At 43.5% G+C, this 27,516-nt stretch overlaps 1 protein-coding gene across 1 annotated transcript in view; it reads right to left on the bottom strand.

Annotated features, from left to right (window-relative positions):
• Nucleotides 1-19,064: 19,064 nt before the first annotated feature.
• Nucleotides 19,065-27,516, bottom strand: part of dchs1b (dachsous cadherin-related 1b) — an 88,875-nt gene continuing 80,423 nt past the window's right edge. The window contains exons 20-29 of the mRNA XM_086176613.1: nucleotides 26,700-27,096; nucleotides 26,462-26,575; nucleotides 26,113-26,324; nucleotides 25,841-25,992; nucleotides 25,188-25,318; nucleotides 24,372-24,658; nucleotides 23,814-23,955; nucleotides 23,564-23,735; nucleotides 23,073-23,482; nucleotides 19,065-22,968 (exon numbers count right to left, since the gene is read on the bottom strand). Coding sequence (XP_086032739.1) covers nucleotides 20,921-22,968; nucleotides 23,073-23,482; nucleotides 23,564-23,735; nucleotides 23,814-23,955; nucleotides 24,372-24,658; nucleotides 25,188-25,318; nucleotides 25,841-25,992; nucleotides 26,113-26,324; nucleotides 26,462-26,575; nucleotides 26,700-27,096 — 4,065 coding nt within the window. The 3' untranslated portion in view covers nucleotides 19,065-20,920. The remainder of the gene's footprint in view (nucleotides 22,969-23,072; nucleotides 23,483-23,563; nucleotides 23,736-23,813; nucleotides 23,956-24,371; nucleotides 24,659-25,187; nucleotides 25,319-25,840; nucleotides 25,993-26,112; nucleotides 26,325-26,461; nucleotides 26,576-26,699; nucleotides 27,097-27,516) is intronic.

The following is a 27,516-nucleotide window of genomic DNA, read 5'->3' as shown; positions in this document are numbered from 1 at the left end:
GCTTGATTGAGTGAGGAATCATGCAGACCAGGGGGGGAAACATGCAAACTCCGCACAGAAAGACCCCTGCCGGAACAGCGCCAAGAACATTCTTGATGTGGGTTGGGAATTTTTCACCACCGCATCACCGCCAATCACTTGATCATTCAGAGAAAACATGACAGCGGGACATTGGTAGTGCAAAATGGCCACCGTGTAATAGTAGCAGACTATTTGAGAACATTAAAGGGGCATCTGGGGGAGCAGAAATGTTTTAAATAATTTATAATCTGGAAATAGACGAGCGCATCGACACAAGCATGCTGTCTGACGGCCAAGTGAGTAATGCGTGCTTCAGTGTTGACAGGATCTATTATGGGCCTCATAGGGCTTGAGTGACAGGCTCAAATAACATCAATTAACGCACTCAAATTTTATAATCCACAAAAATAAAACAATACTTGCAAACCATGGGGCGCATTTATTGAAACTCTACACCACATGTGTCAAACTCAAGGCCCGCGGGCCAAAAGTGGGCCCCACTCATTTTATGTGGCCCTCCAGAACATCTTATAAGGTCTGATTGTATCGAAGTAAATAAATCAAAAGCGTGCATTGAACACAAAATAAATTTCCCGCAATTCATCCCGATGATGTTATACACGAGTGACGGCATCCTGCCATTAGATTGCAGTGTATCCTCAAGTGGAATTGAGAAATACAAACGATCCCTGATGTCCAGGAAGAGAAAAGTTGATACAGATAGAAGGTTGTTACAAGAAAGATGGGAAGGCGAATATATGTTCGTGCTTCAAGGAGAAAAAAAAAAGCATTTCTTTTGTGTTATGAGGCAGTGTCAGTTGTCAAAGAGTACAATCTATGTCAGCGTTTTGACACCAAACACAGAGCTAAGTATGCCAAAGTTATCCTTCCACAAAAACTGAAAATTGATATTAATATAAAATGATATTTTTCTTTATTCACTTGGCTAGTCTGATCATTGATTGATGGAGTAATGTCGGTTCCTTAACCTGACAATATTGAAGCCAGTCACGAATGTTGGGGTTTATGTTTATGCTCATTTTCTGTGTGATTTTGGTGTTGCTGGGACTTTTGTGTGTGTGGTTTGGGGTGCGAGGAATTCTGTTTTTTTTTTTACCTGGAATTGAGCGGGAACAGTTAGTTGTATCGCAGACTTGTGTGGCGTGGCTGTGGCCAACAACAGTTATTACTTATTAAACGGACGTTTTACCGTCAACCAGGTGTTTTCCCTGACTAAAAAGCTACAATGTAAAAGGACTTATGTTGTAACAGCAACTAGTAAACATGTTTTTTATGTTTTTTTGTCTATGCAAATGCATATGTAGCATTTTGGATTTGAATAAGTCACAATTTCAGTTATTTAACAATAAGGAGTAGTTACATTTATTTTACATTAAATGCATGATGTCAGTTTTTTTCATTTGTCACGTTGCTAAATGCTGCTGGAACCGGCACAAAAGTGGAAGGGAAAAAACATGGGTTTTATCCACGGTGATGATGAGCAGGTGGGTCGGGTGATGCGGCAGGAGAGGGAAGGGAAGCTAAACAAACTCAATAAAGAGAGGGGATCTTGGGAGATAAAATCCATGGTAAAAAAAAGGGAAAGGGGGAAACATAAGAACACAAGAGGAATTATAATGATGCTAAACTCGCAGGAGAGCAAACTCAGCTCCAAGAACAGTTCTGTGAAGCAGAACCTACGATGGCAGCATTGTAGCCGCATCGTCATCACGCACGCCATCCGTTGTATATCTCCAGATATGCATCATACCAACTGTGGTTAATTATAATATTGAAATCCTCTGAAGATTGAAAAAACCTGCAACTTTCAACATCACATCATAGAAAGTAAAAAGTTGTTTACTCTGAAAGAATAGGGGGAAAAAAAAATACATTTGTTCACTTTGACAAGCCTCTGTAGAGAAATGGAATTCTCACCTCATCCATTTTATTCCAGCATGCAATCTCTGGGGCCTTTTTTTCCTTATGCTTTCTGTCCTTTATTCCTCTCTCGCTTGCCTTGACATCTCACTGTTCCTCCAAGTGACATGCGAAGCTGCCAGGAATCCTGATGATCTGAACTATGCACACAACCACAAACTATCCTTTGCACCCTGGAAAGTCACACAGTGGGGGGGCCAAGAGAAGCACTAGAAAAAAAAGAGGTTTGAAATTGTTGAATCGGCCTATTGTTCCAGTTGCTCTGTGTAGTTCTCCATCTTGTGTTTTTATTTATGTCCCCGTCATGAGAAAACCAAGTATGTCAACCGACAGAAACTGTTTGTGCGGAACAGAACCACCCAGACTGGTGTCTCACAACATAGACGTGGCCAGAATTATATTCAACATCACGTGTGTTTTTTATTTATCCGTGCAATATTGCGTGGTCGTCATGAAGACAAAAAAAAAAAATAAAATGTGGCTGTTGTTTTAAAAGCATGTGGTTCTCAAAGTTAGGGGCCGCAATTCTTTTGTTTTGTTTTTCTTTTCCCCCTTCCTGGATTGATCTGAGCGCCAATCAATTCTGAATTGAATTGATAAAAGGATTGTTTGTGTTGGGTTTCCCTCATTCAAATTTACCTCAAATTGAAAAAAAGAAAAATCAGCAAAACAAAATCTATTCAAGTGCTCTCTAATTTCAGTTTAATTGCAGAAGTGTTTTTTCAATAAAAAGGGTACAGGTTGAAGCCCGCAAAGCCCATATGCTTATGTTATGGTTTGCAAGAAACATATGTTCTCATATGACGACTCATGTAGAATGAAAGGTCAGAGCTTGGCGGGTCTTCAGTGATGAAGATGCCAATCAGTGGTGTCTTGATCAGCCCCGATCCCAAACTTACAGAGCAGAGCTGGGTTTCCTTGTCTTGAAGTAACATACCACCAGATTGGGTGGCATCATTGACAATGGCAAGGCACGCTTGGCAGTAAGTGTACAAGTCATCTTTGGAATAGTATTCCAAAGCCTTTCCTATCCATCCTGCACTTATGTACCTTCATCAGTGCCTGACAGTAACCTCACATCTTCTCCAGAGTCCATTGGCTCCTTCTATTTTCAGGTAACCAGTGTCTAGAGGTAGTGGTAGAGTTGACTAGATTACTCAACAGTTTCTTAGAGAGTGAGAGGATGCCTGAGGAATGGAGACAAAGTGTGATGGTGCCCATTTTTAAGAATCAGAGGGATGTGCAGAATTTCAGCAACTTTAGAGGGATAAAGTTGATGAGCCATTCATTGAAGTTATGGGAAAGAGTAGTGGAAACTAGACTGAGAGCAAAAGTCAGCATTTGTGAACAGCAGTATGGCTTCATGCCTAGATAGGGCACTACAGATGCAATATTTGCATGGAGAATGCTAATAGAGAAGTACAGAGAAGGCCAGAGGGAGCTGCGTTGTGTTTTTGTAGACCTAGAAAATATGTTAGGTTGCCAAGAGAGGAACTCTGGTATTGTATGAGGAACTCTGGAGTGGCCGAGACGTATGTTAGACTGGTGCAGGACATGTATGCTAGCTGTGAGACAGTGGTGTGGTGTGCCGCAGGAGTAATGGAGAAATTCAAGGTGGAGGCAGGACTCCATCAAGGATCAGCTTTGAGCCCCTTCTTGTTTGCAGTGGTGATGGACAGGCTGACAGATGAGATTAGACAGGAATCTCCATGGACCATGATGTTTGCAGATGACAGTGTGATCGAGCAGAGAACAGGTTGAGGAAATCTAGAGAGGTGGAGGTATGCTCTGGAAAGGAGAGGAATGAAAGTTAATTGCAGCAAGACAGGCTATATGTGTGTGAATGAGAGGACCTCGGCTGGAACGGTGAAACTACAGGGAGTGGAGATCAAGAAGCTGGAGGATTTCAGGTACTTGGGGTCAACAGTCCAGAGCAGCGGAGAGTGTGGAAAAGAGGTGAAGAGACGGGTCCAAGAAGGTTGGAATGGGTGGAGAAAAGTGTCAGGGGTACTATGTGATAGAAGACTATCAGCCAGAATGAAAGGAAAGGTGTACAAGACAGTGGTGAGACCAGCGATGCTGTATGGACTAGAAACAGTTACAATGACGAAAAGACAGACGGCAGAGCTAGAGGTTGCAGAGATGAAGATGTTGAGGTTCTCTTTTGGAGTGACCAGGATGGATAGGATCAGGAATGAGTCTATCAGAGGAACGGCACATGTTAGATGTTTTGGAGAGAAGCTCAGAGAAGCCAGACTGAGATGGTTGGGTCATGTACAGAGGAGGAATAGTGAATATATTGGTAGATGGATTCTGGAATTGGAGCTGCCAGGCAGGAGGTCTCGATGAAGACCAAAGAGAAGATTTACAGACGTAGCGAGAAAGGATATGAAGGTAGAGGAGGATACAGAGAATAGGGTTAGATGGAGAAGGTTGATTCGCTTTGAAAAGCCGAAAGGAGAAGAAGAAGAAGAAGAAGAAGGGGGGCATGGCTTGGGCCCTCCACCATTGTTATTTCTTTATGAATATCGAAGGTAATGATGTATTATTTCAGCTATCGGCAGGCTGTTGTTATTGCTAGTTCCTGCCTCTCAACCCTCATACCCCCTTCTGTCTTGGTCACACTTTTGCTTTCTATCTCTCTCTCGCTCTCTCTCTTTCCACCCCGGCCGGTCGAGGCAGAAGGCCGCCCACATGGAGCTGGGGATCTGTCCAAAAAGTTTCCACATCGGTATGATGCCGTTGTTTCCTCGCCCCTGTTGCCAAGCGCTTCCCAACAGAGGGAACGTGTGGTTTCTGTTCATTTTAAAGAGTGCGGTCCAGACGTGCTCGACGTGGAAAGCGTCATCAGACAACCGTGTTGTACGGTGAAACTTTATCAATAAAACCTGATTCGAGTGATTTCGAAACCGGTGCCCCTTTTAAAAACTGCCTCGCTTGGCCCTATTTGAACACAGCAACCACACTCAGATGAGGGGAAAAAAAAATAAGCAAAGTGAAGTTGCCTAGAAACATTAGTCTTGGCTCAACTCCTGGTGATAAACAATACAAGTGAACCTTAGAGGCTGAAATGATTGATGAGATACTGGTTTTTCTTGAAAATAGTTTACTACATCAACTAACAATGTTATGTCGCACAATCCCTGTACTATGGAATGATGTTTTTCATCTTTGCCGTACATAAAACATCTCTTCAATGCGGCGGACGAGGAATTCCTCTTCTGACACTCTTTCAGAGGAGTTTTCCTTTTTTCACGCGAGCGTTTCAAGAATGTCATATCTGGTGCAGAGACCGGAGTCCCACGAGGCAAATTAATGATTTGTGATTGCGAAAGAGGCTTGACAAGACACGTGTACTATTTATGCTTTACTATTAAATCCCTAAATTGTTCTCATTTTTCCTGTGGAAAAACTCACCGTGCAGCCATTAGTCACAGCGACTTTGAAATGTACACCTTGAAGCATCGTCCCCTTTCGTGTGCAAGTACTTGAATAAATAAATGAATAAATAGATAAATGAATAATAACAGACATGGAAAAGTGAGGAGAAACGACTGTCAAGCTTCTCCGGTCCATTAAAAGATACCTATGATGAAAAATCGTGGTTTCAGCAAACACCCTTAATATTTTCTAGGATTCCTTGCTTGTTCTTCAACACCCATTAACATTTTTCTGTCACACAATGGAAGATCTAAAATGACAGTTGGGAGTTAAGTGTGATAGAAAGGGGTTTTGGAAAAAACAGCAACAACCCCAATACATGAATCTACATTTTCTTTGACCTCAAGTTTAGGCGGTGGGTGGGGGGTGGGGGGGTTGAGGGCGCGAAGGTCATCAGCAGTAGCGAATGCGGCGGAGGAGGTGCCGGCGATGAGACTGAACTCTGGTGTCGAGGTCACGGAGAGGCTCTTGTTTATAGACGTGGCAGGAAACATGGGAGCCACGGGAGACACCTCCCAAATATCTATAGGGCCCTAACTCATCTTAATCACTCACAGCTCACTTTGCATGATATCTGTATTATGTTGTCTTTGGCTGTCACCTGCTAAAAAGCCCCCAAACCGCTTCTTTCCAGTCGGACCATTCGCCATAACAGTACAGCTCCAAAAAAATAAAATGAAATAAAACAAAAGTGTCGTTTTAATGAAGCTCATTGTCTCAACATTTACACCGGCTAATAAAGAGGGTACGAGCTGTACGGAGCCCTCCGACGTCTCGGGCTTGAAAAACGGCTGCAGAATAAGCATCACGCAAAGTTTAACGCCGCTATAAATCAATGAACGTTAACCAGGGTTTTATCAGCCAGAGAACAACATTTTTTGGAAGCGGCAAATCCGAACCTTGTTAATTTATATCATTTCACGTCCCCCCCCGGAGTACCTCCATCCCTCTCTCATTCTCTCCTTTCCGTGCAAGCGAGAAGAAATGTGGTTTCATTATTCAAACGGGCCAAAAGAGCTTGTTTTTTTTTTGTTTTTTTTCCTCCTTCTCCTTATTTTCTCCACAGAAACAGCCCGCGAGAGACACCCTGAGAGACATGTGGAGTCCCGAGACACGGGGTTATAATCAAACACAGAAGCCGCAGGATCCTGACTCGGCTACTACTACTACTACTGGCAGCTGCAGTGACTCAGACTTTTCAAATAAATACTTTGCTGTCATTTACTGTAATGATTTATTATACAGTCAGAGCACCGGGCCACTTGGTTTTCCTGCTGATTTTCTTAAAAGGTAGTTCAAAATAACACTCTGCATCAACAGTCTCATGACATACTACATTAAAAACAACGTGTTGAACAAGTGTGTGTTTTAATTGCGCTCGCCGAGCTCGGCCCGAGCTCACTGGAATCTTAAAAACACCGAAAGCAGACTGGAATTCCACAAAATATATCACATGCCACTTTTGTCCAATGATTCCCATTTCAGCGTCAAATTCTACCTCAGTTCACATGTCTGTCAAAGAAACCTATAATAAAAATTAAAAAAAAAATTGAGGTTAATATATAAACCGTGCTGCTTAGCAATACTTTTCACTTCAACTTAGTCAAAACAAAGTGTTCAGCACATTTCAGCCGCACCTAAAAAAGTGTTTAAGCAGCCCGAGGCTTAAAAATTGAGAGACAAGCAGTTGGCTGGGCTCGGTGATAAGCCTGATCCATGCCTCCTCCTGGCCTGCATTATATAACCAATCTTCCTCTTATTGTAAATACTGCCTAATTCCCCTGTTTTACTTCCACACTCAAAACTGACTTGTTTGACTTGAAGAGCCATCTGCATTCGAGACAGGAAGATGGAGAGGTGGACGAGGCAGGTTTGTTGATCTTTTCAGTGTAAAAAAAAAAAATTAAAAAATTAATGATCAAATGAATGAATTAACAAATAAACAGATAAATAGGTTTGAAAGCAAAAAAAGCTGTTTTATCCCCAACTTAAAAATAGCCGTTTGACCAGGAAGGAGAGCTTTGTCTATTCAGGAGACACAAAACATCTAGTTCCATTCAGTCCTTCTTAAACGCATTGTGGAAAATGGATTTTAGCTCAAGCACAATTTTCCGGGTATCTGTGTGGGCTGCAGCCCGTCCAATATATCTAAATATATTTTTTTAGCAAATTTAAAAATATCTGACCGCACTCTGGCGTCCAGTTCAACCCTGTAACTCCTGGTGGACGCCGATGACATGCACTTTCCATGAAAAGGAGGGAAATGAATTCCCTGTTGCTAAAGGCCAAGGGATTAAAAAACAGAGGGAAGCTTTTATTGAGCTTTCCATTATTGGGTCCTTTCAGGGAACGGACGATAAGATGCTAAAAATACCTCACCTGGGGAAAAAATAACACCAGCGAGAAGTGATTCTCTGAAGATCTGAATGGAAAACATGGAATGTTTAACTTTCTTTTAACGTACACTTCAATCCATAATGGTGCTAGTAAATGGTAAAAAACTTGAAGTAGAATGAATCCCTGATCTTAATAAAAGGTTCAAACGCACCTCGCGGGCCCCCCTACTCGAGCAAACAACAATCCACCCCCTGCACCCTTGCATTAAACCTTATATCAAATGCAGAAGTAAATGTTGCCAGTGAGCATAAATTGCATCTGTTGAATTGAACTTGACTTCAAGAGACGTGGATTTGGAGAGACAAGGAAAAAAAAAAAAAAAATGCTCAGAAAAAGAAGAGAGTGAATGAAAACATCTGCTTCAGGGGGAAGTGACTAATTTTGAAGCGTTAAGTGTTACAAGTAAATTTGAATGCAAGTCATTGAAAACATCAGCCTGATGCCGGACCTTTTACCCTCTTCCTCGCTGGCAGAGAACGGGCTCTGTGCAAGTCTGCAGTTTATATTTGAAACATTCAGAGCATGAAGTACAAAAGGTGGTTCAGAACATGAGCCAAACACTTTTTTTTTTGTTTGCCATGGCAACACCAAGGGTTTATTTATTTTGAACTGGATCAGGAAGTAGAGAAATAAACATTGGAGAAACTGGACAAAAAGAATATGCGGCGGTCTATTCTTTGGTTGCAATTGGTGATTAACACGTAACGCAACAACAGCGGCCTGCGCTTCGCACGTGCATCCGGCGGTTTCCACGATGAAACGGCGAGAACACGGGCGTTTAACTCCGATTGTTTCGAACCCAAAGCCGTTGAGCGGAACACAAACGTGCCACGAAGCGAACCAATTTCAAATCATGATTATGAGAATGCACTGATCTGCCAACTGGATCTATTAATGTGCGTTTGGCAAGAGATGCAGCTGAATAGTTGCGCTGTGATTCCAGCAATAAAACCGCTCCGGTCTTAAGAGTCTCCTGGAGATACTCTCGCGTCAAGCCGACAGGCATATGAAGGCCGGGGTTGTAAATTTACATGTTCAGAGAGATTGAAAGAGAGATACTCTAATGCTTGAATAAATCAAAAGTATCTGGAAACGAGTCATAAGAGGACATAAAAGCAGTTGCCATCCAAACCGCTGTGAGCTTCTCCCTCGGAGCTCAGCATCCAAAGGCCTGAGCCTCGCTCAGGAAATTCTCATTGGTTAACAGTCATGGAGATTAAAACGAACTGGGATTTTGGATAAAAACTGTCCTTGCAAAGACTACGGTAACATTGAAAAGCACTCCTTTCTCGCTCCTTTAACCGCTGATACCAATGGATGCTCTGAATGAATCCGCCATGAAAGGTCTACGTGCACGTGATGCTCTGGTAGCAGCAGATGCATAATCTTGCTGGAATGCCGGTTGTATCCGGACGAGCAAAGCTCATTCTTATTTATTTATGTTTTTTTTTACCTGAGAAATCTGCAGAGGATAACGCCTGACGTTCCCTTGGCAGCGAGAGGTCAGAGATCCGCTCTGGGCTCTGCTCGCCGCACACACGAAAAACATCAGGTGTGCACGTGACGTCCAGAGCCGTGGGGAAAAACACGAGGGCAACAGAGGTCTCCAAAAATACTTTAAATACCTGTTTCATTCTTAACTCCAGACAGCATTCAAAGCAATGAAACTATTGATCGTAAATCGCGATCGTGGCTCGCGATGTGAAATTTTAATCGCCGCTGCGGTCGCAATTCCTCTCTGCTCAAAGATCCACGCAACCCAAGTTCCTTCATCCTGTTCCTTTTCTTTTATTGTTGATTTAACCTTCGTGGTTGACGGCACAAAAAAAAAAAAATTCTCAGAGGATGATCTCGGGGTTTCCAAAACCTGCGCTGTCTTTACCCTATTTTGAGATAGAAATGATTACAAGGGACAGAAAAATACTGGAATCATTTGAGCAACTGTGGAAGGATCCCCCGGGTATTTGCCCACCGGAAGGAGTTGTTTTTATGACTTAGTGTGTGACAGCTGTACTTATAGGCTCTGCACATCGACTTTTTCCTTTTTTTGGACTCCAACCAGACCGCAAGAGAAAACTATGAAATGGCAACACGGCCGTGACATAGCTCATGAAAATATTGCAACATTAGACATACACTACATCCACAGCGAACCTGAGCCGTTAGCCGCAAACTTCTTTATTTTGGTTCCGATAGCTTTATTTTATTAATCAGTTTCAAAAAAGAAAGTCAGCTGCCACGGTATCAGTGGTCAGTTTATTCGCAGTAATGTGACCACTACATTTGCTATTGTCAATGTGCAATGAAGTGTTGCTTTACCATATTCTCAGTAAAAATCTGTATCGATGCATAAATAGTAGCGCGTTCATCGCTTTTCTATTACGAAATGTTATACGATGCTGTGAGCCTGTCAGACATTGCAGCCGTTATTTGGGTACCGATCCCAAAACATCATGGTATTTCAGAGATACTGGAATCAATCTAACATTTGGATGTCTCCATCAAACATTTGGCTCACATGTTGATGATTTGTGGAGAAGGAAAGGATACGATAGCAGGATGGTTATTGTCAAACCTGCCTGGATTGCGAAGAACCCGACGAATGGACATTGAAAGGAAACATAAAAACTGTTTTAAATTAAAAAAGATGGGTCTGTTACAACCCCGACCCTTTATTTGAACAAAGAAGGAGCTGCAGTTGACGTTCCGACATACCTCACCGGCTAACAGGCCGAGGGTTCGGAGGATGGAGTTCATAAGCGGTTTGAGCGCTGGCCCCTTTCCTCCAGTCTGTCCATCTGGGTGCCATCCATTCAACCCAGTCTTTGCCATATTTCTTAATTCATGCAAATCAAAGAATTACACAAGAAAGGCAACTCAACGTAAGCCATGTTTTGGCCGGCGGAAACACAACCTGCGCAGGTTCAGCCTCAAAGCATGAGATCATGTGTAAATGGTTTACCTCGCTTTCCTCTTGGAAATCAGGAGAGGCAGCGGACGCTTACTCTACAGGATTGTAATGTCGGATATTGAATCTCTTCGGCCCAAGAAACCTCACGTATCTCTGCAAAACTCCGATCATTTATTTCTGCGCTGAACATTGACTTTCTATCCCGTGTGGGGATAGATCGCTCGCTGACTGTGCACATATAGCGCAGCCTCAAACAAGGAAATAAAGCATTTGGACTATCTCATGCTACGCAGGACCGGTGTATCAATGGCACCCTCGCTTTAATCCATTGGCGTTACATTTGCTGAGAAAATCGAAATATATTTCTCCAAAATCTTGTTTTGTTTTTTTATACTTTGGTCATCCCAATGACCAGAGTCGGAAGATGTGAATCTTGAAATCAGTCCGCCTTTATGGATCATAAGAAACATTTGGTGGACAGGCCAATCAAAGAAACTCCATTACCGAAATGCATCTTGATCCCGTTGCCCGGTGACGGCAGATCATCCTTTATCGGACATGCGGTCCGTCTCACAACCATAATTGCAGATAATGTTAACCTAATTGTCTTCTTTGTAATATTGCACAATTTTGTGGGTGGGAAAGGCTAGCTCAGTCCTCTGCATGTGTGAAACATAAGGCAGCTAATTGACAACTAAATTGACTTTATCTACATAACTGCCTCTTGTGCATGCGGGGGCGCTCGAGCCATTCTCAGCAATCATTGGGCGATAAGCTGGGTCCCCCCTCCACCGGTCACCAATCAATCACGGGCCCACATTTAGAGAGAAACAAACAAAAGTCTCGACAAATTAGGGTCTCCAGTGAACCTCCTCCATGTTTCTGGACTATTGGAGGAAACCCACAGCAGACACGGGGAGAACATGGAAACTCCACAGGAGGAAACCTGCTGGATTTGGCCTTCTTGCACCGAGGAAGCAGTGCTAACCACCGTGCCGCTAAGAGCTCAGGCTGGTCGACACACCGACCCAAACTCTTAGTTCAAGCAAATTCCGATTAGCATGGGTGCGTGTTAATTGATAATGTATATGTTTTATTATTTTAGAATGTTACAACCAATTTCTTATGCGTATGTTTGTGTTGGAGGACTTGGAGAGCTATAGGGAGACACTGATTGAATGACCGTGAACTGGCATGTATGGTCTCTCAGCAAGTATTATGATGCCTGCAGTCTCACATGGAAACCATTCTGTGTTTTTTTTTTTTTCCCCCCTCTGTGCAGAAATCCAGAGTGAGATTTATTTTTCTAACATTTAAAAAGTTGATTAATGTTGCTATTTCCAAACAACGTACAAACAACATCCATGAAACATGGCAATTAGCGGAGGCCGAAATGGCACCGGCGTCCCCGTGGATTTGTTTCCCGCATTTTCTGCAGTTTCTCAACTAATGAACAAAGTCACAGAGTTCAAGAACTAACCTGATATTTTGGCGCCGCATCACAAAATATGATTCTCCAGAAACACAATGCGGTAAACTTGCCATACTCTCCTCCGCGTCGCTCTCCATCCCCACTTCAATGCAAAAATGAGTTTCACTCCGGTGCGGGAGCCCTATAACGCAGGGTCAGATGAAATGAGAAGCAGGCCCTTTTCTAAACTCAGCTGGCTGCGCTCTCCTGTCAAGTGAAAACCTTAGACAGCGCCAGAAACCGTTCTCCCTCTGCGTATCCTGTTCGTCACGCAAGTGGCAAGACATAAAAAGGAGGGGAGAAATTAACTGTATTGATTTAGGTTGCAATGTATCGGGAAAAAAAAAAATTCAACACCCAGCGCAAAACGGTAAATTAGGTGGTCTCTATATCAAAACCGAGACCACAGGCAGCAGCAGAATGTAAATCAAAGATGACATTGTAATGTGGGTTTTTTTTTTTCACATCACAAAATGGGAAACAATTTTAAAATCTACATGCAGGACTGGATCTTTGTTAAAAAAAAAAAAAAAAGAGAGATCTGGTATCACAGAGTCCAAATGACCATGAATGCATACATCCCTGCAGAGACATTGAAAGGCTACATATCGGTCAATATGGACGTTTTTCTACCCCTCTGTAGATTAACTTGACTAACTTCAAGCTGCATTACCCACAAATGAATTGCATCTAAACAATGAGTCTTTCATAACAATGTTTCACGGAGAGGCTTCTTCAGCGTGCATCTGAATACACACCAATATCATCGGGTTGTGGGGGAAAAAAATAGAATAAACCCCAACCATTAAAATCTGATTGCTATTGGCTAAAATTTATGCAGAAAGATCAGATAAGGGGACAAATATCACAACATTAGAAAGCTGTGAAGTTTCCTCCAAAAGTCTAATTTTTCAAAATTTGCATATTGGAACAAAACAGTCATTTTAATGATGCAACACATTTGAAAATGTATTTCATCTTCCAAGGTCACCAGAACTATTCAACTGCTAGATTTACATTGCACAAATTTCAATGTATTACTTGGTTTCTGTAAGCCCAGCCAGGATCATACTCCCCTTACAGCACATACCAGTGACGTGCAGTCAGTAGAGGCAGGGGAGGCCGGGCCTCCCCTGTCATCATGGGAAGAAAAAAAGGCAAAATGAAAAAATAAATGGTTATATTTATTCAGTGAATTGTACTATAAAAATATTTTCCAGGTAGCTTCACCATTTTTAGTTTTTTTTTTCCAAAATTGCTTGAAAAAAAATTCAGATTTCCGTTCAAATATGAAGAGACGTGCGGTGACACGGCAACCAGCTGAGCCCACTATGGATTGTGCAATGATTCTGCTAGCTGTGCTAGCATGCTATGCACTGAGACCGTATTGCTGTCTCTGTGGAGGTTACTATTAAAAAAAACACTTAATATATGAATTAGATTTCCATAGTTTAGCTGATGTGTCTAATGTTTTTCATCAACAACTGTAATGTGTTTCTCATAATCATACGAGTGCGAAGGGACCTTAATTGAGGCCCGCAGTGACAGTGCCTCATGGTAGGGGGCGCTGCTGATCCCAGGGATCCTTCAGAATAATAGAATTAGCAATTGCAAGCTACACTTAACAGTTAGCAAGTCAAGTGCAGCCATCCAGCTACTCTTTGCCGATCTCATCGGGCTGTATAGCTCACAAACAGTGAGGGATGAATGTAAATCTCCTGGTCAGCTTCTCAACTTTTTGGCCCAGAAGGATCCCATTCAAACTGTTCCTGAGGTGACAAAGTTGCTCCAGCAGGTTACTGTTCCGGCTACGACAGCAGCGGCGTAGCGCTCATTCTCAGCACTGAAAAGACTCAAAACATACAGTTGGAACAGGACCGATCAAGGACGACTGTCTTCACTGGCAGTGATTTCCATTGAGACAGAGAGACTTTAAAAATTGAAGAAAGAAAACAGAAGACAAGTAAGTTATCGATACTTCAGAAGGACGCCGCGGCGCATGGACTTCATTTATAAATAAAGGCAAGAGATACCCCCTTTTTTTTTTTACATGCGCTTTTTTTTAATGGTACAGTTTGTATATGTAAAGAATATGCGGATGTGATATTTTAAACAAAACACGTCAACTGCTGCCAATAAAATGGTGAATAAGTTCCTCTGTAGGGTTCATATGTTTGTAAATCGGACTGTGATGACGTCAGTGCCTCACCAGCCATAAACCTCACGTCACTGGCACACACACACAGGCTGTTTACCATTAACTGCATTTTGATAAAGTCTATTTTCTTACATAACACGACCGCATGTCCGCGTCAATATAAGGCAGCGCAGCTTCAGACCGCCGCACACGTATCGCATTGTCCCAAAACACACATTGGTAACAGCCTCGCACACATTGTCCTTACATAGTCGGTGGAAAACGGTCCGAGGCCTTTCCTCTTGCCAGCAGAGATAACAACTGATAAACAGCGTGAAACCAGATCTTGGCACGGAGGCACGGCTGAGAGCCTTTAAATGTCACTCTGCGGGGATGTATGCATTCATGGTAATTTGGACTGGGTGATACCAGAGAGGCGGGGGGCGGCTCCCCGTGGGCCCCACCTGACCTCGGAGCAGAAGCCGCTCCAGCCAACTTCCAGAGGGCCCGTCAGGTTCGGGGACTTCAAAGAAATTCCAGGGCGAACCAGACATGAATCAAACCTTAAGTCAGATATCCAACCTTTCACGGAACTCGCTCACTGTTGACTTAAATCAAGGGCCAAAGTAATTGTTTTAAGTCATTCTGAAAATGTATTTGTAATGTTTTACTTTGAATTTTATGGCTATATCAAGTGAAATATTTATTGTGCAGAGAACTTTGTGCAGGTGAATTATTTGCAGATCCAGACTTGATAAACTTAATCGCAGAAGAATGGCCAAAAGCTAGGGAGAAGAGGCTGCAACATTCCAGACTGTTAATCCCGATTGCCAGCTGCAACCTCCCTCCGCTTCCTCTGACTTCAACATTTGTCAATACGAGCTTCCCACTGAAGGCTGGGACGTTCTAACACAGAAAACCTCAAGCATTAGGAAATTATTTTCAACTACACAGATTCAAATGTGCCCTTAATAGGACTAAAGTCAAAACACAGGGAAGCAACTGGCGACATACTGGTGACAAATGAAAAGATGTTTTTGGATAGAAATTGAACACAGAGCTTTGATCAGCAGATCAACAACAACCAGTCATCCATGGCGGTAACAAAAAAAAAGAAAAAATTAAATAAAGCAAACAAGATTTGATAAGCAAGTACAATCAGTGTGATGATTTTATCTGCAAGCGTCGGTACAACCTGGGCAAAACATTACAGGAGAAGCTTAAGATTTCAACAATAACATTACTTACGTGTAAAAGTTATTAACCCCAGGTCTTACATACCGCAAACATGGGTTGATTTTCTAAGAGGAGGCTGCTGCACTTTTCACGGCTTTCATTTTTATGAAATATTTCCTCTACAGCAGACCTGGGCATGTTACGGCCTGTGGGCCACATCCGGCCCCTCACACAATTTTTGGGGAATATTTTAAGAAGTATTTTCAATCAATAATGAATTTAAAAACTCCTTTAGTATATATGATTACATTTAAAATAATATCATTATGTTTATATGATCATTAATGATTTTAAAGTTGAAATAAAATTTCAAAATAATGTAAATGTTTTAAATTGCAATTTTCATTTTGTTCAATTCACATGATGCCTAGTTGGCCAGTGCATAAAAATTAAATAAGAAATGTGGCCCACCAGCCAAAATAATTGCCCACCCCTGCTCCACAGGATACACAGTACCTTATCGCTGCAGCTGCAGAGCCGATGTTGTAGCAGCAGTACATTCAGATGCAAGTACGCAGTCACTATTTAATGAAGCCAAACTAATTAAAGTCCAAATGAAAAGCACCTGATGCTCATTGTCGCAGAACCAAGTTTGACATGTTTGCAGACCCCATTCCCAGAGAGTGCAGCTGCAGGTTACTCCAGACAGCGGGAGAGCAAACGCTGTCTCTGCGCTCATCAGAGACTTTCTGAGGACGAAAGCTTGCAGGGCCGCTTCGTCAACGCGCTTAATCGTGTTTCCCTCGAAGCCTCCACCTCTGCGCCGCTCTCTAGGGGTGACTTGTGCAATTAAATTAAATTCCAGATGCTGTCAAACAAACCGATCTTCCCTTGAACTATTGGATTTACATTATAATAATGGCATCCTACTTTAATTAGTGATAAAATGTTACTCACATAATGTGATACTGTGGAGAGCATTTTTTTTGTTGAGCAATTAAATCTGCATGAGTTCCAGCTGAAACAAAAACATCTTGTTTTTCTCCTTGTTAAAACATTTGAATGTCCATGGAGCAGGAGTCACAGCTTAATGAAGATTTTGCATTCATTCGAAGTGTGCAATCGCAAGCCACATGAGAAGGTCTTCAACAGGCAACATCACGCATAGTCAGTCATTTTCAAATATTCATTCATTACCTACGCTACTTATCCTGCACTTGGTGTCTAAACTGTACAAAAACAAACAAAAAAACAAAAAACAAATCTCTGCTGTCAAATGTCACTGTACCTTTTAGTTTACATTACATTACATTACATTGCATTTGGCAGACGCTTTTATCCAAAGCGACTTACAATAGAATAGAATAGTTTAATGTTTACTGTTTGATGTAACAGTACAATTGACTGTTAGTTTGCACTCTATTATTATTATTATTATTATTTTGTTAATTTCATGTCACCTTGGGTTGATTCCTCTCTATGACCAGTCCATGCTAATTGCTAATAAACAATTACTAATAATGCTAACTTTGGCTTTATCACAGCTGTCATTGGATGAGAGGTGGGGCTCAAGCTGGAAGGATCTGGACAATTTAAGTTCTCCAATGAACCTCCTCAGGAGGAAACCCACATAGATGCAGGGAACCTGGAGACTTCATAAGGAAAGCCTCCAACCAGGGATCTTCTTCCTGTGAGGCGGAAGCTACTTCGCCGCAGTGGCGACCCATCGTCCAATGTTCGAGTGGAAAACTGGAACCTTAATTGATAAACTGGTAATTTTTTAAAGTAAGCTTGCATGAAGTAATTTCAAATGAGCAACAAGGAAAAAGGAGTTTTGAGATTCTCAACCTTACAAAAAAAAACAAGGATACTACTGGTTTTAAGTATCTTAAAATAGGCTTGTTTGGAATTATTGATTAATAAATCCCAGACCCCATAACCACTTCAGCTGTTGACCAATGTTATATTAGCGCCTTGTGTGTGCGATGCACAAACGTATCTTGCCCTTCCAATTCACATTATTCACATTTGGGTCGAAACACCCATGCGCGCGCAAATATTTTCATGTGGTTTCATGTTTGGCTTACAATGTCTCCAACTGAATGGAAGTTTTCTCCAGACAGATTTCTCCCAGATTTTTCAGCTCAAAATCTTGCCAAGTATGCGCCTAAAGGAGCTGGAGCCCGGCCAATGTCAGCTGGGGAGATGGTTGCGGGCCGTGCGTGTCGTCGCTGCGCAGGCTCCATGTATGTGCATGTGAGTGAGGGTGCGAGTGATTATGTGGAGGTTGTGTGAAGCAGTGTGGGAGCAGCGTCGGTCCAGCAGGGCTGTAAACACAGCTGTGTGTTGAGGTGGACCTATAAATGCAGGCAGTAGCTTTTTTCTTTTTTTTTTTCTCAGCGGTAGCTATCATTTAGTACCAAGGCCTGTTAATGAACCGGCTGTTTGTGAAACATAGAATCTGAGAAAATGCAGGAGTGTTTGGAATATGAAACTACGCCGCTGCCTTGGTTTCTTGCAGCTCATTGCAATTTATCTCTGATTTTCTTTGTACAAAACACAGCAAAACTACACAGATTTCTGTGTCGAACAAATGAAGCAGAAATCCCCAGCAGCTATGCAAACATACCTGTGTTCCATCTGCAAGTACGATCATTTTATTCGGATATATCAGCGCATATAGGCTGCAAATACCGATTCCGGCCAACAACGAACTGGATCGAACTGGATTTTATTTCCACGCCCCGAGTCAGTTGGACTGCAATTAAGAGAAGAGAAAGAGTTTACAATTCCAAAGCAGTAATCATATCACAGCTAATAACCCCAAATAATAAAACCCGAATTACTTCATCTCCAGGACCCTTTCTTTTCCTGGCCTGCGTCGTCTGTCCACCGGTGACGAGCGTGCAAACGAACGAGATCCTGCTGCTTTACAGCCCAGCGAAGAGAATGAACAAAGGGCTGAGGCTCAGGAAGACATACAGTGGATGCAGTTTGTGTCGCTGTTAGTCCAGTAGGGGTGAAATTAAAAATATATAGTTCACGGTTTACTGCGACCCGCTATGATTGGCCGAGTTCCCCTTTCTTCCGTTGATATTATTGTATCAAAACACTGCGTACAAGTTAGATGGGTGGTCTGTCTGCATTTGCGTTTGAATATCATTATTACTTCATGTCGTATCTATGATTTTGTGCATTGTAGAAATGATACGTCTCTCTTCTGATGTCTCAATGTTGTGATTTAGAGGTTGAAATGAGTTGATTAATTGAAAACACGAGTAGATATTGTGCATTGCTGGGTTATTATCGGCTTATCTTGAAAGTCAGATGACGAACATAACAGATGTACGCCTCTGTCCCCGGGCTCCATGAGCCAATCCGCTGAAAGTCTGCCAAGATCGCTCTTCCCTTTAGCGAAAAATCTTCTCATAAATGACTTAAAATAAATGAATCTGACTGTCGACGTTCAATTCACAACGTTTTTGACGGCTTCACTTTAAACTTTCATCACTCTTCAACAAGATGCTTCAAAGTTTCGGTCAAAAAAAAAAAAGGAAGGCTTGGTCTCATTTGTCAAAAGAGAGCAATAGGAATTTATTATTTGCTTTAAATATATGTACAGCTCTTTGCTTTTTTTTTTTTTTGTCATTGCTCCACTGGTCGGTCACGGACAGTCACTTCAGACTGTTTCTCAAAAGGAGGTCCTCTCACACCAAAATGCTAAAACGAAAAATTAGTCATAATAAAGAACGCGTTGTGCTGGAGTCAGGTTCGTTTCTTCGCAGCGTCAAGCTGGGTCGAGGCCGTTCTCGCATGAAGACTGACTGCGGGCAAAGTCGAAGCCGTCACTCGGAAAAGCACATCCAGTATTGTTAATTACCCCGATAAATTGCATAATAGACAAATATGACAGACAAAACGATCTAGCCTCATTATCCGTATCTAAATAATGATTACAAATAGAGCGCGAGTGCGGACGATGAGTAAAACACAAGAGAACCTGAAATCCACTTCATGTTAGTGATGATTTGTAAATCAAAGGAATAACGCGCCGAACAGGGATGCACCACGTCAATACTGGACTAGTCGCTACATCCTTCTACATTCATCTGGACTTCTGCATTCAGGCTTTTGCTTCCGTTCTGTCTGGCTCACGTGCACCAGTTCACCGGGCGATGGTGAACTGTCTTATGAGTATCCTGTCCTGTTCGTTGCATTATTCCCTTCTTCGGTTGAGATGAAAGAGTTCACAGTTAAATACAGTTCAGTTCAGGAAAAGTTGATACAGATGACTTTTAGGAAGCACTTATCTTTCAAAGACACAGAGGTGATCAGCAAATTGAATTGTCCCTGAATCACAAAGGGAGTATGCTGTTGTGTGTAACGGCTCACCACGACAGAGTGCTCGACTACCGGAGAAGCAGGCATTAATAGCAAACTAGGGTTTTCATCAGTTCCTGTTTTGAAACCGGGGTGACGGACCAAAAAAAAAAAAAAAAAAAAAGGTTTTAATGTGACAGCACATCATTGCGTTACCTGTGCTTGGCGCCCCTCTGTCGTCACCGGGCAACAAGTCCTCATTTTATATAAATAATGCTAAAAACACAAGTATCTCTTACTCACTCACTCCAGAACTGTCACAGTCTCTAAAAATCTAGGAGACACATACGTACAGTAGCATAGCCTACATACATACAAATATACATATATGGAAATGCACAAAACATGGGTTCAAATAATAATCTTATATAAAAATATATAAAAAATAAATGAAAAAGACGTGTCATTTCCGTCGGCGGGAATACAATAATTTTCATTGCTGCTCAACTGCGTGATGCATTGATGTTCTACGAAACGCTGTCCATGGGATCGACACACAAGTCCAGAGATCATTTTCAAAGCAGCCATTAGATGAGTTTAATACTGGAGTGTAAAAAATATCCACAGACACAAAGAGAGGCACAAGGTCCCAGGCTCTCTGGCCAGCCAGTGAGGTAACAAGAAAACTACACTTTGTCTATGTACACACTAAGGGATCTCTGACTGAGGGGCATGCTTAGTGCACATTTCCACGAAGAGGTTGGTTTATCTCAAAGCCCTGATCAGTTCATAGAGACCTGCGTCACTGTGGACATGAGGGAGTGGCATAGTCCTATCATCATGTCCTGCTTTAGGGAAATGGTGTAATACTATTGGTCCATGGAGGTACAACTACCAGGTGATAATTACAAATGTTGTAGTGTCTCTTCATTGTCCAAACAAATGTTTGTATGCAGACATCCATTTTATGATCAAACCACGGCCACGACGTTCACTTTAACTTGCTTTTCGACATTTCACAGAAAGGAATACGTAAAATCCTCTACCGTGCCTTCACGTGTAACCGTCTGAAGGTTCAATTGTACATTACTGTCTAACTTTGCGGTCATATCCTCATCTCGTGATCAGGACTCTGCTCCAGCGAGGGCTCCCTTGTGCTGATCATGGACGTCGAGGGTCCTTGGTTTACTCCGAAGGGAGAAACAGCCGGAGATCGCGCTGCCAGCGGGGATAGGGAAGGCGAGAAGCTGGGGGACATTGCCGCGGAGGAAATTGACCCCTCGTGACTTATGGGCGACCTGCGGAGTGAGGCCAAATGGGGAAATGTCCGACCGATCACCGGGACTTTTGGGGGAACTGACATTGCGCCTGGGTGGGCCACGGACGTGATGAGCGGGGGAGGATCGATCCTGGGTTTGGGATCCATTTTGGGTTTGGGCTGGAAGGGTTGGCGAGGGTTCTGGCTCTGCTGAGCTGTTTCGTCTTTCAGCCTTGCGATCTCCGTGAAGACGTTAGCCAGGGGTTGGAACTGGGGACACCAGTTAAGCAAGTAATCCCAATTATAGCTTCCGCGAAGCTCTTCGTCACTGGCGACAATTGCTGTGAGGGAACCGTCAACTGAAGGTTTACCGTCTTCAGGAAAGGCGTAATCTTTGGGGAGCGAAATGTTCAGTCCACGGCCCACTCCCAGGTACCCGCCTCCTTCATCCCTGTAGACTGGGAGCTGGCCTGAGAGCAAAGTTCCACTAAGACTGCTTCCCAGTTTCTTTCCTTTGAACCAAGTGCTGCCCTCCAAAGCTGCAGGCTCACAGGAGATATCGGAGAGCTGGTCAGCATCTTGTTGAATTCCAGAGTCTGGTCCCCTGGCTGAGATGTGCTCCTGCATGGACGAGGTGATGGAGGCAACACGGGGATACTCGTTGATCATCCTTATTTCATCATCTTCCGCTGCCTCTGCAGATCCCCTTCCACTGGAGTGGGAAGGATCCAGAGAGCCACCTCTAGTGTAGGGTCCCCCACCGGCTCCACCTTGATCGCCAACGTAGCCTGGCAAGGCCTGATGATAAATCCTCTCGCCCCCTTGTCCCGAGTTGCATTCATCTAGTTTCTGCAGAGCAGTTCCCGAGGCGACGTCTCTGTTCCCGTTGTCCTGGCTTTTCTTCCTCCTGCGTGACTTGACCAAGAAGACCACTATGGCCATCACCACAAGCAACACAATGACACCCAGGGACACGGCGATGATGCTAATCAGTAAAATGTTGACGTCTGGGGCCAGACCAAAGTTGGTGCTCGTGACATCGATGGAGATTTGGGCCGTCGTGGTCCGAGATGTTTCCAGAGGGCTGTGTGCTCTCACCTCCAGCGTCATAAGCCTGGTTTCTCTTTTGCCACGGCCTGACCCACCGGTGCCGGTGCTGCCCGAATTGTCCACCTTGAGGAAAATCACCCCGGAGGTTTTGTTTACGTCAAAGTATGGCGAAGTGGTTGGGAGTGAGTAGAGAATAATACCATCCACCCCTCCGTCTTCATCATCGGCCTGGACCTGGCCGATGCTCTGGCCTTTCTTCGCCTCTTCGGGGACCTCGAAGGAGAAATCCGAGGATGTGAAGAGTGGGTCGTATTCATCTTCGCCTGTGACAAATATCTGCACTGTGACCGTGGCGGAGTGGTTTCCCGAGTCTAGCGCCAAAGCTACAAAGTTGAAGGAATTGACCTTCTCAAAGTCAAAGGGAATTCTGCTTCTTATTTCTCCAGAGTTTTGGTCCACAGAAAAGCTGCTCGTTCCAGGCCCAGACTGCTCCAGCACAGAGTACTTCAGTTGGCCGAAAACCCCAGTGTCGTGGTCAATGGCATGAAGAACAGTCACAGCAGAATTCGCCGGTTGGTTTTCTCTAATGCTGGCGGTCAGAACCTCGACGGGGAAGAAGGGATGATTGTCATTTATATCCTTTACCTCAATAATGACTGGCGCGAGCGCAAAGTGACCGTGTCCATCTGTGGCTTGGATGATGACAACATGAGTGGACTGGTGCTCACGGTCCAGTGCTTTCTGAAGGCGCAAGGCTCCCGTCCATTTGTCCACAGCTAATAAGTTCACTTCATCCCCGGAGCTGATGGTATACTGAATCTCTGCATTAGGAGTCGAGTCTGGATCTGAGAAATGACGTGAAGAAAAGACAATGTCAATAAAACAAGCAACTTGAGAGGGGAACATCGATAAACTTCACACAACAAGGACTCAAGCCGGTTTCCGCCACCTGTTGCGGTCAGCCGTATGATCTCCGTGCCAGAAGGAGCTCCTTCGCTGAGTGACACGGTGTATTCTGCCCTGCTGAACACCGGAGGGTTGTCATTCACATCACCCACTGTAATCACAGCGGCGACACTGGAGCTTCTCTGGGGCACGCCACGATCTGACACCACCACGGTGAGGTTGTAAAGGGACTTGGTTTCAAAATCGATCCCCTCGGCCAAAAGCAGGGTCCCGACAGTTTGGAAGCCCTTCCCCTCAAGGAAACGCACGCTGCTTTCGATTTGGAACGCATTCCCTTCGTTCCCGTTGGCAATAGCGAAGTCAAAGCCGGCGTTTTCTCGAGAGAGGTCACTGTCAAAGGCCTCAAAGGTCAGAACCGTTGACCCTGGGATGGTATCCTCCGGCACGGTTGCCCTGTAAGACATTGCATCTGTAAAGGAAACCGTCGAGGTTTCGATTAACATTAATCGAGAGCCCGAAACACAATTTACTGACCTGTACTCTGATTGGTGGAACGCCGGCGCGTTGTCGTTGACATCGGAAATTTGAATCTGGACAGTGGTCAGGGAGGACAGTGAAGGCGAACCCCCATCACGAGCTTCAATCACAACACTGAGTGAGGGACCTTCGGGGTCAAACTCAGCTCTGTGATCGATGAACAAAGTTCCTGGACGGCGACAATGAGTCGGATAATGTCAAGATACTTTGTAGCTAAAATGACAGGATTTAGCGAGTAACAAATTACCATTGTTGGGGTCAATGTAGAAACCCTCGGGAGTTGATGACAGCACTCTGTAGGTGATCTTTCCATTCTCCCCAAAGTCCCTGTCAGTCGCTGTTACTGTGACAACTGCACTCCCTGGTGGTGTGTGCTCAGGTAAGGTTACCTACGGCGACAGACTACATTTCAGTGGCTGATGGTGAGAGCAATGGAAGCGTTCAAAGCAACAGGGACGGAGACATGCAAGATACAACAATGTTCACACAACGTTGGTAAAAGGTCAGTCGCCAGCAGTGAAGCAAAGACATACATCTTTGTATCAAGGTTCTTGTTTTATAAAAAAATGTTTTCAAATCCTGACATTTTCTAAGATAGAGAAGTTAATAAGTTCTCCACAGCCTTCCTTTTCTATGGTCAAAACACGAGTAATTCGCTTCCATATGTTGTGCATGTTGTGCCTGTCTTTTATCCACCTACCTACCTTTTGAAACTTTGTAATGTATAAAACTTGAAAATGAAACGTGCATGGATACACAATTTATCTCTTGACGCTCATGAAAACTTGATTCGAATCTATCCTACCTGGTAGAGATCATGGGTGAACGCAGGCATGTTGTCATTAATATCCTCCACCAGTACGGTGATGTTAGCCTCGGTTTGGTGCTGGCTGTCCGTGGCTCGGACGATCAGGGTGTACCAGGTCTTCTCCTCGAAGTCCAGAGGGGCAGTGAGAGATACACCTCCGCTGTAGCGATGAATCCCAAACTTCCCCATGGCCGTCGAGTCGAGGTGCAGGGAGTAGGAAAGGGCCGGACTGGAGTCGACATCGTTGCCCGTCACAAGAGTGATCTCCGTGCCGATCAGCGTATCTAACAAACAGAGGATGACAATCCAAAAGAAAAAAGATAGTTGGCAAATTCCAGTCGCACGTACCCTGATACCATGGGTGGGCAATTATTTTGGCTGGCGGGCCACATTTCTTTTTTAATTTTTATGCCCGGGCTAACTAGGTGGCATGTAAGTTGAACAAAATGAAAAATGTGATTAAAATATTTCAATTTTTTTGGCATTTTATTTCAACATTAAATTCCTTAATGATCATATAAATATACCGACATTATTTTGGATGTAATCATCCATACAAAATTAAACAAAAGGAAAAAATAAGGAGAGTCTAAATTCAATATCGATTGAAGATACTTATTTAAATATTCAAAGAAAATAGTTTGACGGGCCGGATGAAAAAGCAAAACAGGCCATAAAAATGCCCAGGTCTTCCTTATACGCTTGAACAGTTACTGCGTATTTGCGTTTTGAATATGACAAATTTATGGGAAATTAAGACACGGAAACTCGAAATGATCACAGTGCGTAAATCCCGCAGACATAAATACTTACTCTCTGGGATTCGTATTTCCCGGGGCAAAGGAATAGTCGGGCTGTTGTCATTCTGGTCAACAATGATCACTGTTAGTGTGGCAGAACCAGCCAAGCGTGGACTTCCTCGATCGGTCGCTGTAACAATGAGCCTGTGGGTGGGCAGAAAAAGCTTTTCCTTTGTGCGCTTGTTACATTTATTACACGTGTAAAACTAAAACCTCAATTTCCCCATTAGAAATGATTTAGAAAAAAAAAAAAGAAAAGATTACAAAGCATCTACAGTATGTAGTTTTATAAATCTGACGATTTGAAAGAGGAAAACAAAACAACGCTGACAATGTTCCAACAGGCGCCGGCCGATTTATTGAGTCTGAAATTGCAGATTTGCTATGTAATACATCTGGCATGCAGATTGAATCGCACCAGTGCATTTTTCACTGAAGAAGGACCCTCCCATTTCCATTCTGTCTAAACACCAATTTGTTCAGTGAGCATGATTCACAATGTGTGAGTCCAGCCTCTTTTCTTCATCACATATTTACCACCGCGTACGTGTTCCGCCCTTTTTACTCGATAACACGGCATATCGCCTCAAAAGTACAGCGCTGCCTCCATATATCCCTATGCTCATAAGAAAAGTGAGATTTATCGATCCTTAGATCTCGCCTTACTTGGTCTGGGTAAAAATCTCACGGTCCATGATGGCCGCCGTGGTGATGCTCCCTGTCACCGGATCGATCTTGAACAGGCCGCTGTTGCCGGATGACTGGATGGAGTAGGTCACCTGACCATTCTGGCCCTGATCCACATCTTCAGCCACCACCTGAAACAGAACAGACAGGAGAAGAGTGTTATTTTGAAGCTTCTTAAAACCTCAATCCACCGACATCTGTTTTAATTTAGCATTTTTATTCTTCGCAATATCAACGACGATAGGAGGCACCTGTATAATGGGCATTTCATATCCCTGTGCTTCTTTCATGTAAGCTACGTAATTCTGCAGCCGAAAGCGAGGGAGGTTGTCGTTGACGTCCTGCAGGATCAAGTTAATGGCCATGAACGACGTGGAGGTCATAGTCTCAGCTTTCACGACTAAACGCAGTCTCGGGGTGTCTTCGAAGTCCAGGCCGTTGGAGCTATGCACAAATATTTCACCTGAGGACCGTACGGATAAAGAAAGATATAAGTGGAAATCAGATGACATCTAAAAAAGGGATTCCTCCACGGTGAAATTAACGATCGAGAAAATCGTTGAGGTCGTTTTTTGTCGAAATCTTCTTTGTGATTTTCACCTGTGGAGGAGCTGATACGAAAGGACTGCTTTCTGTTCCCGCTGAAGAGGCTGTAACTGATACCCTTCCGAGTGCCATCTGGGTGTTGAGCCTGAGCGTGAGCCACAGCTGTGCCTGAATTGGAGCAGAACGCAGAAAACACTTTCTTTTAGTGAAGTGATTTCCTCCAAGTGCACGGAGGCACACATTACCGGAGATAATGACAGTAATCCCAAATTGCAACGTATTAATGCCTGACCTTTTGCGGCGTTCTCCTGTATGCTGACATCTCTGGCGTTCCTCGAAAAGCGAATCCCGTTGTACTCCACCTCCTTCACGTAGATCACCACCACACCCTGTGCGGACTGGGCCGGGGTGCCCTGGTCCATGGCTTCCACGATCAGCGTCCTCTGAGCCTGGCTCAGTTCAGCCAACGGCTCCGTCGCCTGGATCTCCCCAGTCAGAGAGTTAATGCTGAATCCTTTCACCGCGGTCGCAAAACGATAGAACACCGAGCCGTTGGCTCCGAAGTCCTTGTCGTCGGCCTTCATTGTAGCCAGAACCCGCTGGGAGCGCCTGCTCGACACTTCGATGACCAGAGGATCTTGTATGAAGACGGGAGTGTTGTCGTTGACATCCGTGATCGTAACTTTTACCTGTATCGATGATTTGACCGATGTTAACGATAAAATCTGCCGCATGTGATCACCATTAAATATAAATTGCTGTTTCATGTCTTGGCTGCACAGTTGAGTGACAGTGTACATGCAGGAGTACAGGACTTTTAAACCAAGTAATCAGGTTTACAGATGTACTTTTCAGCAAAACTGAACATATTGTTATTCACTTCATGTACAGCTAAACTTGCACTCCGTAAAAAGAACAGCTTTTTGAGTGCATTTATTTTAAGAGTAGTGTTAATCTTTGGATTATTTTACAGTCACATCATTGCCAATTCTAAGGACGTCCATTGGGACATTGCTGAGTTGTTGGGATCACAAGAAAGAAACAGATGCTCAGAAAAATCACCATGAAAAATCAAAAAAGTACATAATGTAAAATTGCGAGTAACGTGC

Source organism: Fistularia commersonii, chromosome 29 (assembly GCF_037954325.1).
Source record: "Fistularia commersonii isolate RoL2024-O1a breed Wild chromosome 29, RoL_Fcom_v1.0, whole genome shotgun sequence".
In the NCBI taxonomy this organism is placed as follows: domain Eukaryota; kingdom Metazoa; phylum Chordata; class Actinopteri; order Syngnathiformes; family Fistulariidae; genus Fistularia; species Fistularia commersonii.
Note: the sequence above shows the minus strand (reverse complement) of the source record. Positions and strands in the feature narration are given on the sequence as shown.